Genomic DNA, 14,580 nt, shown 5'->3' with positions numbered 1-14,580 from the left:
TGCCCATTGCCGATCAGTCACTGGCAAGAGGAACTGTCACCACCTGACTGGGGGCAAGTGAATGGGGGTGGGGTCGTAATGATTACCACAGTAAATACTACTTAAAAATATATTAAGTACTTCTGCTAGAAACAGATTACTATAGGAAAGCAGCATTCTCAATATCTACATAAGAAGCCACCTTATTGTAAGTACTTCATCATCTGAGTTACAAAACTTAGATGATTATTTCCTAGAAAGTTCAGAAGAATCTTCAATTCAGTCCAGTCTCTTACGTTGTGTCTGACTCTTTGCGACCCCTGGATTATAGCACTCCAAGCTTCCCAGACCTTGTTCAAACTCATGTCCGTTGAGTGGGTGATGCCATCCAACCCTCTCATTCTCTGTAATCCCTTTCTCCTCCTGCCTTCAATCTTTTCCAGCATCAGGGTCTTTTCCAGTGAGTTGGCTTGTCTCATCAGGTGGCCAAAGTATCGAATGGAGCTTCAGCATCAGTCCTTCCAATGAATATTCTGGGTTGATTTCTTTAGGATTGACTGGTTTGATCTCCTTGAAGTCCAATGAACTCTCAAGAGTTTTCTCCAGCACCACAGTTCGAAAGCATCAATTCTTCGGTACTCAGTCTTCTTTATGGTCCAACTCTCACATCTATACATAACTACTGGAAAAACCATAGCTTTGTCTATATGGACCTTTGTTGGCAAAGTAATGTCTCTGCTTTTTAATAGGCTGTCTAGGTTTGTCATAGCTTTTCTTCCAAGGAGTTCAGTTCAGTTCAGTTCAGTTGCTCAGTCGTGTCCGACTCTTTGCGACCCCATGAACCACAGCACGCCAGTCCTCCCTGTCCAGCACCAACTTCCGGAGTCCACCCAAGCCCATGTCCATTGAGTCGGTGATGCCATCCAACCACCTCATCCTCTCTCATCCCGTTCTCTTCTTGCCCTCAATCTTTCCCACATCAGGGTCTTTGCCAATGAGTCAGCTCTTCACATCAGGTGGCCAAAGTATTGGACTTTCAGTTTCAACATCAGTCCTTCCAATGAACACCCAGCACTGATCTCCTTTAGGATGGACTGGTTGGATCTCCTTGCAGTCCAAGGGACTCTCAAGAGTCTTCTCCAACACCACAGTTCAAAAGCATCAGTTCTTCAGCGCTCAGCTTTATAGTCCAACTCTCACATCCATACATGACCACTGGAAGAACCATAGCCTTGACTAGACGGACCTTTGTTGACAAAGTAATTAGGCATCTTTGGCTCAGACGGTACCTGCAATACGGGAGACCCGAGTTCGATTCCTGGGTGGGGAAGATCTCCTGGAGAAGGAAATGGCAATCCACTCCAGCACTCTTGCCTGGAAAATCCCATGGACAGTAGATCCTGATAGGCTACAGTCCATGGGGTCGAAAAGAGTTGGACACGACTGAGCGACTTCACGATTTTCACAAATAATTTCATGACTGCAGTCACCATCTGCAGTGATTTTGGAGCCCAAGAAAATTAAGTCTGTCACTGTTTCCATTGTTTCCCCATCTATTTGCCATGAAGTGATGGGACTGGATGTCATGATCTTAGTTTTTGAATGTTGACTTGTAAGCCAGCTTTTTCACTCTCCTTTTTCATCCTCATCAAGAGAATCTTTTGTTCTTTGCTTGCTGCCATTGGGGTGGTATTATCTGCATATCAGAGATTGTTGACATTTCTCCCAGCAGTCTTGATTCCAGCTTGTGATTCATCCAGCCTGGCATTTTGCATGATGTACTTTGCATAGAAGTTCAATAAGCAAGGTGACAATATACAGCCTTGATGTACTCATTTCCCAGTTTGGAATGAGTCTGTTGTTCCGTGTCTGGTTCTAACTGTTGAGGAAGAGGAACCTTACTTATGCATTACTTAGATTCTAATGGGTTTTCTGATAACCTCTATTAATTTTCATGAAAAAATTATCAGCTGTGCTTTCAAAGGATTAGCCTCCAAACTATGAAGTTTGGATTTTAGTTGATTCACTTCTACTTAATTTCAACCACTTGAGCTTACAAATAAAAATGTTCTTTTAGCACATTTATTGCTCCAATGAATGCCAGTTTCAAACCTAGTATCTATAGTCCTTTCCTTAAAATCCTTTCAATTTTAAAATTTTTGGTTAGATTTGTTAAATAGGCCATTTTCTAACTTCTTCAAAATCAACATGTGTAGTTTTCCACTTTCAGAAGTTCTTTCTGGGTTAGGAGAATGGTGTGAAACTTTTAATTTTAACATCTCTATTAGATAAACTATTTTTATTTACAAATGAATCACTCATCCCACATCTTAAATTCCTTTAGTTTTCTTCAACTCTAAAACTCAAGATGAAACTACAGAGAACCTAGGCTATTTTGAGGAAGTTATGTGGTTCAAATTCTGTGATTTCTCAGTGTGGTCCCAGAATTCCACTCCAGTTAGGGTGTGGTATTTGTATAACTAGGAATCCTCAGGCTGAATGGTAATTGAGTCTTCTAAGTCACTGGACATAATCAACACAAACACCAGTTGCCGTAGCCCTGTGTTCTGATCCCAACCTTGTGCTTAACTACTAGCTTTGCTTCTTGAGACCAGACACTAATTTCACCTTCTTAAGCCTGTGTTCTCATCTATAAAATAAAGGTCTTGATTATAAGATCTTTAAATCTCCAACTCTATCCTATGCTCTGATATTTAGAAAGATGATGGTTAGTTCTTAAACTCCCCCAAAAGCAGAATATCCCTACTCTATCCAAAAGACAGTTCCAGTACCTAATGATTCTAAGGCAGCTTTCTTTTCTTTTTTTTTTTTTGGAGGTAATATTTAAAGTGCGCAATGTGAGGTTTAATGTAAATATAAATTATGAAATGATTACCACAGTCAAGTTAACACATCCATCAAAGAAGCAGCTTTTTAACTAAAGAAGATAGGACATTATCCAGTTCTGCCTTTTCTAGAGCTGAAGGATAATCCATCAGCATTCTTTTCCTATTTACCTTCCACAGATTGTAAACCAGTAAGTCACCTTTCAGGGCTTCCCTAGTGGCTCAGTGGTAGAGAATCCCCCTGTCAATGCAGGGTTCCATCCCTGTGTCTGGAAGATTCCCTGGAGGAGAGCATGGCAACCCACTCCAATATTCTTGCTTGGAGAATCCCATGGACTGCGGAGCCTGGTAGGCTAGAGTCCAAGAGTCGGACCCGACTTAGTGACTAAGCAATTACAAAAACCTCACCATTCACTAGTCTTTTCCTTAGTGAATTACCTCCAAAGCTCAGCTATTTGTATACTGTTTTTATGACATTGGCTGTATCTTTCTGGTATCTTTGTTATTATTTCTCAGCTTCTCTATGTTCTTTTTTTATTTTATTTTATTTTTTGGTGGTTTTTGCCATACATTCACATGAATCAGCCATGGGTGTACATGTGTTCCCCATCCTGAACTCTGTTCTTTTTTACTTAAATTTATTTTGAGGGGAATTTTTATATAATCACTGCTTGATGAGGACTGTAAAATCAATCTTGCTTCACAAAAATAGAGGTTAACAGAAAAAAAAATCAGGAACCTACTGAGTTTTTAAAATAGGAAAGTGAAGATGTTTCTGTATGACAAAGGCAACCTGCTCCATTTACTATGAAGGTTCAGCGTAGTATCTCCCCATGATTTCAGTGATCTCACTTTTATGCAATCCCAATATTATCAGCCTGAGTAAGCATTTCTGTTGAGTTTCATGCACTTTACAGGTAGGATGATTTTCTTATGAATATGGTGTTGAGAGTGGAGAACTACCTGAAATCAACCACTAGTTCAACTGGAGAAACAGGTCTGTATGAGAAAATCAAGAGTTTCTTTTATCTTTATTTACAGAGGAAGTTTTCAAATCTTAGCAAGCCTAAAAAAAATCACCTTAAAAAAAAAAGTGAAGCTGTTAGTCGCTCAGTCGTGTCCAGCTCTTTGCAACCTAAGACTCTGGTTAAAATGCACATTTTCTGTGCCTTGCCCAGGTCTAGACTAGAGCCCAGGAGTCCACATTGTAAAACAGCTTCCCAGATGACTGCAATGCAGGTATTTTCAGACCTTCACTTTGAGAAATATGACACAGAGCTCCTTGGTCTGTTACTGCATTTACTCATCCTTCAGTAAAGGACAAGCAACTTCTGGGTGCTGCTGCAGAGAAGTGTGCCAAGAGGCAAGATTCAGTTCATGTCTCCATGTGGTATTTGATTGTCAAATGAGGTGTACTAGCAACACTTCTCTAGAGGTTCAGGGTTAGGAAGGTCACTAGGGGCTGAAGCTGTGAGAGGACTTTGTGGATCCAGCTTGGAAGGCTCTGGTGATCTTTCTTTCTTTCTTTCTGTCTTTTTTTTTTTTTTTTTTTTGAGAGGGAAGATGGTGGAATCAGAGGGTTTCTGGAGTCAGGCCAACCTGGAACTGAAGGTCTAGGTGAAAAGGCTGGAAGGGTCAGGTAAAGCATAGGCACTTGTTCCTGGGGTCGGCTTTCCTCCAGGTCTTTACATAGGGACATGAAGACAGCTTTGAGGGAGAGTAATAACTTGGCATTCATGTTCAGGATGGGTTGGATCTGCAGTGCCAAAGGTACAGCAAGCAGTAGTGACAGAATACTCTCAGTTGGAAAGAAAGCTGAGTGGCACGATTAAAAACAAAACAAACAAACAAAAAACCATACTGGACTTGTTTGTACTTGTATGGGGGTGAGATGGTGTCCAGAGTGACGGGTGACCTTGGAGGAAGGAGAGCACTTGTAAAAGACAAAGTGCAAAGGGAGCCTTAATTCAGCTTCCTTCAAGCCAGTGTAGGGAACGATCTGGTAAACAGGCAGAGGACCTGTTTGTGTTGAGCCAACTGACCCTTTCCAGCGTCTCCACGTCTCTCTTAAAATAGAATCATCTTCTTCACACACTCCTCGCTGCTACTGACTACCTAAATAATACTAATAAAACACCGTCACCCTGAAATTGGGTCGAATAGGCCCAAATGGCCAGCCGCTTTGGCCCTGGCGATGGACCTGAAACTTCTCAGGTGAACCAGCTATTACCTCTCTCTAGCCAACTGGTTTCTGAACTTTGTTGCACAATGGACTCACCTGGGCATTAAAAGAGACAAAAACAACAAAAACCCAAACACCTAGTGCCCACATGTAACATGCAGCATAATTTGGGAACCATCGGTCCAGCCACATCTCCACAGCTTTTTTTTTTTTTAATTGGAGACTAATTACTTTACAATATTGTAGTGGTTTTTGCCATACATTGACATCCACAGCTCTTAAAAGACCAAATCCTCCTCCTCTGCCTTCAGCCTGGAGGGTGCCAGCGGCGGGTTTGGGGTCGGGTGGGGTCTGATCCCCGCGCCGCAGTCTCCCTTCCCCCCAGCCGGGTGTGCACAGCTCGAGGCTCGCGTGCGCGGCGCGGGCCGGGAGGAGGCGGTGCTGGGGCTTCTCGGGCCCCGGAGGCGGCGGAACCGAAAGCGGCGGCGAGGGGGAGCGGGGGGGTTGGCGGGGGGGAGTGGGGAGGGGAGAGAAGGAGGGGCGGGAGTCCGGCGCGGTGGTGCGCGGAGGGCCGGGAATGCCCGCGGTGCGGGCCGCTCCGTGGCCGTGTCCAGGCTATGGCTCTCCGTCTGATCGCCGACTTCGATCTCGAGAAGGACGTGCTCCCGTGGCTGCGGGTGCAGCTGGCGGCGTCAGCGGCCGCCGGGGCCCGAGGCGGCGGCCCAGGTGCTGTAGGCACGCGTCCGGCCGGGGGGCGGGGCGGGGGGCGCGTCCGGCCGGGGGGCCGTGGGGGGAGTGGAGGCGGGACAGTCATTCATATCTAGGGATTCCCAGGCTGCGCTCAAGTGGTGAGCACCGACCCAAAGCGGCAGCCTGTGCCCCCTGCCAGCCTGTGAAGTTTGGTCCTGAAAGGGGAACGTTGCCCTCTTTAGAGTCTGGGCTTTGTCATCCTCACCCCGGGCCGCTGGGTGAAGGTTGGAGGGGCAGCTCCCGGGCAAAGTCTCGGCCGAGCTATACCGCTTCTTCTGGCGAGTCCTCCATCTTCTGGCTTACTGATTGCCCACAGTAAGTCACCTTAAGCAGAAAGGCAGGGGACACTCGTGGTACCCTAAGCATCATCTCATCAGGCGGAGGAACAGCTGCCCAGGCTCTGTTCCCCTGGCGCAAGGCTGTGGGGAGTGGGAGAGGGTGGTTCTCTATACTTCATTCACATCTCACCTGTTTTAAAAAGATTTGTCACCCGGGTAGGGGATCTAGCAAGACTAGGGGCTGGAAGGTCTTACTTTATGAGAAAGAAAAGATGCTCAGGTGTCCTGCTCTACTTTCTCAGGGTGGATTGGAATACATTCCCTGCACTTGAGGCTTTGGTTTTCATATGTCTCAGAAATCCTTTGATTTTGAGGGAGTGAAAAGTGACTTTTGAGCCTTCCCAGCATTGATCAATTGAAACTTTAAAGAAGGGGAACTCCGTGATTTCTCAGGTTGTTTTGTAAGAAGAGAAGTTTGCTTCACATAATGTTGCATCTTCAGGGCTTGGGTTCAGGTTCTAAGCAATGTACCCTGGAATCCCAGTTGTGCACAGGGAGCTAGCCACTTCAGTGTATTCCCCCCACTTCTGGTTTTCCTTAAGCACTGTAGACTGCTGGAAGTCATATTTTGGGACACAGCTATCAAATTACCGGTATCTACAACTCCTTTCCCCTCATCACTGGAGAAAGTTTTCTGTCCTGTGGTTTTAGCTGAATATTTGTAGGGTTCCTTGTTTTGGCATGTTGGCTGTCTTGGTTCCAAATACATAGTCATCTTTGTCTAGCTCAAGACTCCAGTTTGACTAGTGAGTTTGACTAACGACTAGTGTCATTATTAGTAAAGGCTAACTTTGGCGGGGTAGGGGGTGGGAAAGTGCTGCATTTAAAAAAGTCTCCTGGATTCTAAAGAGTTTCTGAAGGTTTGTGCTTTTCAACACAAAAGTCCTTTCTCTGGCATGTGTTCTCAGTCATGTACGACTCTTTGTGACTCGGTGAACTATAGCCTACCAGGCTCCGCTGTCCATGTAATTTTCCAGGCAAGAATATGGAGCTGGTTGCCATTTCCAAGGGATCTGCCCAATCCAGGGGTCAAACCTGTGTCTCTTGAGTCTCCTGTATTGGCAGGCAGATTCTTTACCACTGCGCCACCTGGGAAGCCCCTTTTCTCTGGACCATCTCCTTATATAGCTAAGTGGCAGGTGCTCGAGAATGAGAAGTTAGATGAAGTGTGAAATGCCACAGTCTTATGTTTCAGTAATGTGATTGAAAAGCAGTGTGTGAGCCAGTTAGATTTTGGCTTCCTTGTGTCTTTAATCCATCTGTGAAGACACATAGACTTGTACATTGACATTCCACCAAACAGCAGATACCCTTGGGTCCTCAGAAAGTAAACTTACTAGGAATACCAGCTTTTTCTCATATTGGTAGTATTTTGCTCCTACAGAGCAGCTTGGCAAAAATATTAGCCCTGTTATCCTAAAAGACATTGTTACTTCTGATAATCACTAGTGGCAGCTTAAAAAACCCCACAAGTTAATTCTTCTGCTGCTGTAATTTGTAGCACTGGCAGAGGAATCTGGAATTCTATTTTATCTCTAGCACAGCTCTGACTCCACACATTTGTGTAATTATTTTCCTTTCAAAGTCGCAGCTGTTCAAATGTAAATTATGAATAATTATACCATTGTAAGTCTCCTCTCTGCACACTTACTCTCTAAATTTGAAGCCTTAATGTTCTTACATAAATAAATACAGTTGAAGATTTCTTAGTGGTGCTAAGTAGTACACCTGATGTATGACATATTTCTGGCAAAATAGCCAGAGAGCTAGGCTAAGTTAGCCAGGCAGAAATTCAGTGGGATAGCATTTTAGTCAATAAGGGTTAAGAAATAAGGAGACCAGATTTGGTTACTGCCTCTGTTCCTGGTTCTGAGTTGAACTTTGGGGAAATTATTTCTCCTGAAATAAATGAAGAAAATATTTTTTCTTTAAAAAAAAATTAAAACAGTTATACAAAAGAATATTTTAACACATGTAAGCTATAAATAATATAAAAGCAAAACCATATACCTGTCTTAAAAATAGAACAATAGCAAGACTTTTGACGGTTCTTGGTTCTCCCTATTTGATCCTATTTCTCTTCATATGCCTCATCTATATGTTGTTGCCTACAACCATTTAAACTTTTATATTTTCACATTCCTTCAATCTTATTTGTAGTTTTAACCTGTATCTATCTCCCTAAGCAAAATATCATTTCATTTTCTTGTTTGTGAACTTTAAGTAAGTGAAAGAATATCATATGTATTCTTTCTGCTTTTTTTTCCTGATCAGTATTGTAAGATTTATCCATGTTGACTGGTATGTGATGTGTGATGAATTGCTTCAGTGATGTCTGACTCTTTGCGATACCATGGACTGTAGCATGCCAGGCTCCTCTGTCCGTGGGATTCTCCAGGCAAGAATACTGGAGTGGGTTACCATGCCCTCCTCCAGGGGATCTTCCAAACCCAGGGATCGAACCTGGATCTCTTATATCTCGTGCATTGGCAAGCAGGTTCTTTACCACTAGCGCCATGTTGACTGCTACAGGGCATTACTTTTCACTGCTGTATAGTATTCCTTTTGTGTGCCTATACAATATGGTAAACATGGAGATGCACTGCTTAGATCTTTGTTTCAAGGAAGGACTTGTCCCAGGTGCTGTGAACGTGGCAGCAGAGCCCTCAGCTTTCAGCATCTTCAGGGATGGCCTCGGCAGAGGGCTGTATCACCCAAGTTTATGCCCCTTTAGGTGTGCCCTCCTCTAATAAGGGGTTCAGGTAGGATATAAAAGCCTGGGCATTTTGACTCACGTGGGACAACTGTGGCAATTCATTTCAATTCTGGAGCGTTCTTGATGGAAGACCTCAACGTCATCTGAGGCCACTGGACCTTTATTACAGCTTGACTTCTTCCCCCCACCCCGATCCTGCTTCTCCTTCCTGTTACAGACATTAATCCCACTTTAATAAGCACAATCTAGTAAATATACTGTGTACTAAAGTGTCTCAGGGTGTTTCCTCCGGAACCCATCTTACTTATCCTTTTCCTGATGGTGACATTTGGGAGGTTTCTGGGGTTTGCTGTTATATTCAAGGCTTTTACTAACCTTGTGCACATCACCTGGTTCAAGTTTCTCTAGGATAGATGTCTGACAGTGAGGTTGCTGAGTCACAGGCTATGCACACCTTCACTTTTCCTATGTGCTCAATTGCTGCAGTTGTGTCTGACTCTTTGTGACCCTATGGACTGAAGCCTGTCAGGCTTCTCTGTCCATGGGATTCTCCAGGCAAGAATGCTGAAGTGGTTGCCATGCCCTTTTCTATGGGATCTTCCTGACCCAGAGATAGAAACTGTGTCTCCTGCATCTAAGACATTGAAGACAGATTCTTTATCCACTGGGTTACCTCCTGGGTAGTACCAAATTGCTATCCAAAATACTTGTATCATTTGTGTTATCAAAATATTTTTGGTACTCAATATCTTTACAAGCTCTTGATTTTTCCAAGTGTTTAATTTCTTGTCAGACTGGTGGGTCTAAATAATACATCTTTATGTTCTGAGGTTGAGCATCTCTCTATATATACTTAACTGGCTATTTGTGTTTCTTTTGAGGGTGTTCATCCTTTTGTCTATTTTTCTGTTATGGGTGTTTTTTTTTTCATATAGACTTTAAGGCATTCTTCACTCTGGATTCTAGTCCTTTGTTTATCATATATGTTCCAAGTATCTGTTTTGTTTTTTTTTTTCAGTTTGTAATTACCTTTAATAAATAAGAGTTCTTGATTATAATGTAGTCTAATTTGTAAGTGTTTTTCCTTTATGGTTTGTGTTTTTGGAATATTTTAAAGAAACTTAGAAGCCATTAAGACATTTTTATATTAACTTCTAAAAGCTTTAAAGCTTTTCTTTTTGAATTTTGTTATTTTTTAAATTCACCTGGAATGTATTTCTGTATGTAATGTGATATAGGAATCAGGGGAACACTGAAGCCTTTAGAAGTAGTCTTGATACCTGTTACTTTTAAGCTGGGTGGTCGTTACATGGTTTTATTTTGTTATTATCTATAGCTTCCATGTGTTAAAATATTCTTTTGTCAACTGCATTGTTTTTCTCTGTTAATAGCTAGTAGTTCTACGGTCACTAACCAGATAGCCCTACCTTTTCTCATTGACAGCAAAACCACTTCCTTTAAACATCATGTTTCCGTATGCATGTGAGTCTTCTTTTCTGGGTTTTAAATTTTGTTCCATTGGTCAATATAAGGTGAAGACACCTTAGTAACTATCTTTCTGTTAAGTCTTGGTAATTGGTGGAGTACGTCTCCTCACCTCAGTCTCTGTTGGGGTCCTCTTGGCTATTTTATGCTCCTTGTTCTTACATTTAGATTTTGGAATCACCCTGTCAGATTTCACCAAAAAGTCTGTTGGATTTTTTAATTTGAGTTACAATGAATCTATAGATCAGCTAGGGGAGAAGTTGCATCTTTACGATATTAAATCTTCCCAATTGTGAACAAAGTATATAACCTGTTATTTATTTAGAGCCTTTTTATGACTCTTAACAAGTTTTAGAATTTTCTCCATGAAAATTTACTAGATTTACTCCTGGGCTATTATTAGTTTTTGTTGCTCTCATAAATGGCACATTTAAAAACATTATATGTACTATTACTGGTATGTAGCAATATAATAGATTTTACATATTAATTTTTGTGTCTAATGCTTAATCTCTTGGAATACATTAGATCCTCAGGAAACTTAAGAAAAAGTCTGTGGTATGTGAATTTTCTGAGGTTTCAATGTCACGTATACTTAAGACCAGGAAGAATGTGGGTTTCCATTTCTGTGTCTCCTTGTCTGCTTCAATTAGCACTAGATTTGTGAATTTGTTAGAATTTAGTAATATTCCAGACTGATTATTCTTTCTAATATTGTAATTATTCATCTTTTCCAGGGAAGTGATATATTGTACCAGGTGACTGCCTCAAGGGTAGTGCTTTTGTTGTTGCCTCCTAGATACCCCCAAACAGATTCGGGGGCTAGAGGATTGGCTTTGCCACGTTATTTTTCTTTATTGTTTCAGTCTTCTCTTGCCACTGTCCTTCCTGTTCACTGTTCCTCCCCCTACTTTCCTAGTCTCCTTTTCTGAGTCTCTTCTCTTTCTGGCTTCATCACCCCACCCTTGATTTTCCTCATTTTATCCAGAATATGAAATATAAATCACATAATGATGTTTACTTCATAAGTTTAGGAATTATAGCACCTAGTCATGTTGAGCAGGAGGATTTACGTGAATTATTTACAGAATAGAAATGTCATAGGTATAATCATATTTTAACACTCCTTGATCTGTGTTTTAGAAACTAGTTCAAATTTTTGTATAAGGCTGTGAGACTCCCCATGCTCCAATAGTCATTAGAAAGAAAAGAAATACTTTTATATGAGATTTATCTTATTTCATAGCAGTTGGAAACCAAATCTGCATACTTGGTAAACATCTTCTTTTAAAGTGAAATCACTGGTGTTTAGCACAGAATACACTGAGCTGTATGAGACTATGTGGCAAACCAGCTTAAATTTCACATGAGCTGTAACTTTGCCAACACCCTTAGTATCTACTTATTTTTTTTTATAATAGATTTACTTTTATGCAAGTAACTATCAAAATGCTACATTTTTTCTTCATGAACTCTGATTTAACTAACTGTAAAACTAAACCACATTTCCTCATTTGAAATTGCTAAACTTCCTCCTGGACTTTCCAATGATGAACTGTGGGAGAATAGTCAGAATGAATAAGCAAAGAGGTTATTGAATAAGTCTTTTAAAAGGGTGTGTCTAAACCATGAGCAGCTAATCTGAAGAGGAAGGGCTAGCGGGTTTATAGTGTGTGGTGAGATGCCAGTGTCTGGATTTCCAGTATTACCAAATTTATCTAATGCAAATATCATAGAGATGAGAACCATGTGCTTAACTGCAGAATTATTTAAGACTGCAATCATTGCTCCCTAATAGACCCATGAAGGCATAATTTTTATTATTTCCTTCAAATCTGTATGTAATGATTACATTGTAAGCTGGTTATAATTGTGCTGTCTAATAAATATTGTTTAATGTATATTGTAAATATGTACTTCAGTGGTTCTCAGTTCTGGCTGCCCATTGGAGTAACAAAGCAAACTTAAAAACACACACAGGAGAGAGCAGGACCTTTACCAGCTCAAAAAAATCAGAATATTTGGGGGCAGGATTTGGGCATCCATGTTCTTTAAAAATTTCCCCTGATGATTCTGACACAACCAGCCTTGAGAACCCCTGAGTTAATGGAATAAGCATATATCATTTGTAATCTGCACTTGTTGAAGACTTTTTTTTTTCTCTTAATATTATAGTGATTTGAAAATAGGTGTGCTTTTGCAAGGAAATTGGATTTTCTTAGCAAGATTCTTATAAAGGAGTTTCTTATCTTAGTTAAAACCTTTTAAGTGTACTTTTGAGAAAGTCCCAGCATCCTTATAATCTGGAAAGAAAAAAAAAATACTTTGCAAAATATTGACACATTACATTCCAGGAGTTTTGAGTCATATGCAGGATGAAAAATAACTCACAGAAATTCTCTTTAGATGTCTGCAAAATCTACCTTAAAGGATTTTTCAGTAATTACCCATTTTCCTATTATAAGTATGATAGAGGAAACAGTTCATTCTGTTTACCTTTTCTTTCCTATTCAGCAGTAAGCCAACTGAATCATACTATTATCCTAAGAGACCAAGGGATTATTTTTTTTTAATCATTGAGAAGTGTTTCTGATACCTCACTAGACATTGAAAGTTGTATATACACATATATAAGCAACACTCGCCCCTCCCTTTGCCTTGTCTGCAGACAATCCACGCAGTTTCTTTCTGTAAAGATTTTGGAAGAGAGATTGCAGGATGATTCCTGGGTTCTCAGTGAACCTGCTCTTTGCCTTTCTAAATGTTTCCCACTGCCAGCTCCAGTGCAGGGATTGAGCTCACCAATTATCCTGATTTTGTATCTTGATTCTTCCTTTTTAATCAGGAATACAGGCTGAAGTTTGCTCTGATTTATAGGGTATTTTGCATATTTTTTTCTGAATATTGGTATTTGTCATAATCAACATGATATTTTAACATCAAAAACACTATTCTTGTGTGGGGAAGATGAGTCAAGTTTAAACAATTTATTTTGAGGAAATTGGGGAAATATGCATTTCTCTCTGATTAATGATGATAATTATTGATGCTGTTTCTAACCAGTGTTTAAATCCTTTAACTGTAGAATCCAGAGGAATATCCTAAAATTTTAGAAGAAAGGTGATGATCAGTTAACTTACAAGTTAAATGTTTTGTGTAAACAATCTTTATATCCGTCATTGAAGATGGCCTTCATACAGAAAAGTATACAGATCACAGAGCACAGGTCAGTTAATTGTCACAAAGTGAGGCACCTCCGTGGAACCAGCACTCAGAGCAGGAAGGAGAACATTAATAGAACCCCAAAGATCCCCTTCATATTCCTTTTCGGCTGTCATTCATCTAGCACCATAGATTCTTTTTGCCAGTTTTTGAAACTTGTGTATAAATTAAATCATACAGTTTGTGCCTTTTGGGGAGGAATGAAAATATGAGTTTCCTTTACTCAATTATTTATGTATGTATGTATTTTATAGCAAGTTAATTAATTCTTATTGTTACATAACATTCCATTGTTTGAATATATCATGATTTATTAGTTCTTTGCTTGATGAATATTTTGGGTTTCCAGTTTTGGCTATTATGAATCATAGTGCTGTATATTTCATATGTGTCATTTGCCAAATTATATATATACTTCTGATGAGATATAAGTACACAGACAATTGTTGAGCCATATATATTCAGCCTTAGTATATTCTGCTAGTTTTGTCCAATGTACACTTCCATTAGCAAGATTTCCTTGAGATACTTGCTAATCACTACTTTCCTCTTCCTTAAAGGTCATTACTAATCTGATCTCCAGTAAAATAGATTAGCTTTGCCTGTTTTTAAGCTCTATATGAGGGAATTATCAGTGTTCTTTTGTATTTGGCTTTTAAAATCTAATGCAGATATATTTTTGTTAGATATTTTTTTTTAAATTTTTTAATTTTATTATTTTTTTTCTTATATGATATTATATATGTTTTAATGCCATTGTCCCAAATCATCCCCCACCTCCCTCTCCCACAGAGTCCAAAAGACTGTTCTATACATCTGTGTCTCTTTTGCTGTCTCACATACAAGGTTGTCGTTACCATCTTTCTAAATTCCTTATGTATGCGTTAGTATACTGTATTGGTGTTTGTCCTTCTGGCTTACTTCACTCTGTATAATAGGCTCCAGTTTCATCCACCTCATTAAAACTGATTCAAATGTATTCTTTTTAATGGCTGAGTAATACTCCATTGTGTATATGTACCACTGCTTTCTTATCCATTCATCTGCTGATGGACATCTAGG

General features: G+C 40.3%; 1 protein-coding gene across 2 annotated transcripts in view; it reads left to right on the top strand.

Annotated features, from left to right (window-relative positions):
* Nucleotides 1–5,552: 5,552 nt before the first annotated feature.
* GSAP (gamma-secretase activating protein) overlaps nt 5,553–14,580 on the top strand; it is a 101,466-nt gene continuing 92,438 nt past the window's right edge. For both annotated transcript variants that reach the window (XR_015162724.1, XM_086397077.1), the window contains exon 1: nt 5,553–5,733. Coding sequence is in view for 1 of the 2 variants with exons in the window: in XM_086397077.1 (XP_086253203.1) it covers nt 5,625–5,733 (109 nt within the window). In the remaining variant the exon portion in view is untranslated. The remainder of the gene's footprint in view (nt 5,734–14,580) is intronic.

The sequence above is a fragment of the Bos grunniens genome, chromosome 4, assembly GCF_055505025.1.
Source record: "Bos grunniens cultivar Pamir isolate PY7600 chromosome 4, Bosgru_T2T1.0, whole genome shotgun sequence".
Taxonomy (NCBI): Eukaryota; Metazoa; Chordata; class Mammalia; order Artiodactyla; family Bovidae; genus Bos; species Bos grunniens.
This window is presented reverse-complemented; position numbering and strand designations above follow the sequence as displayed.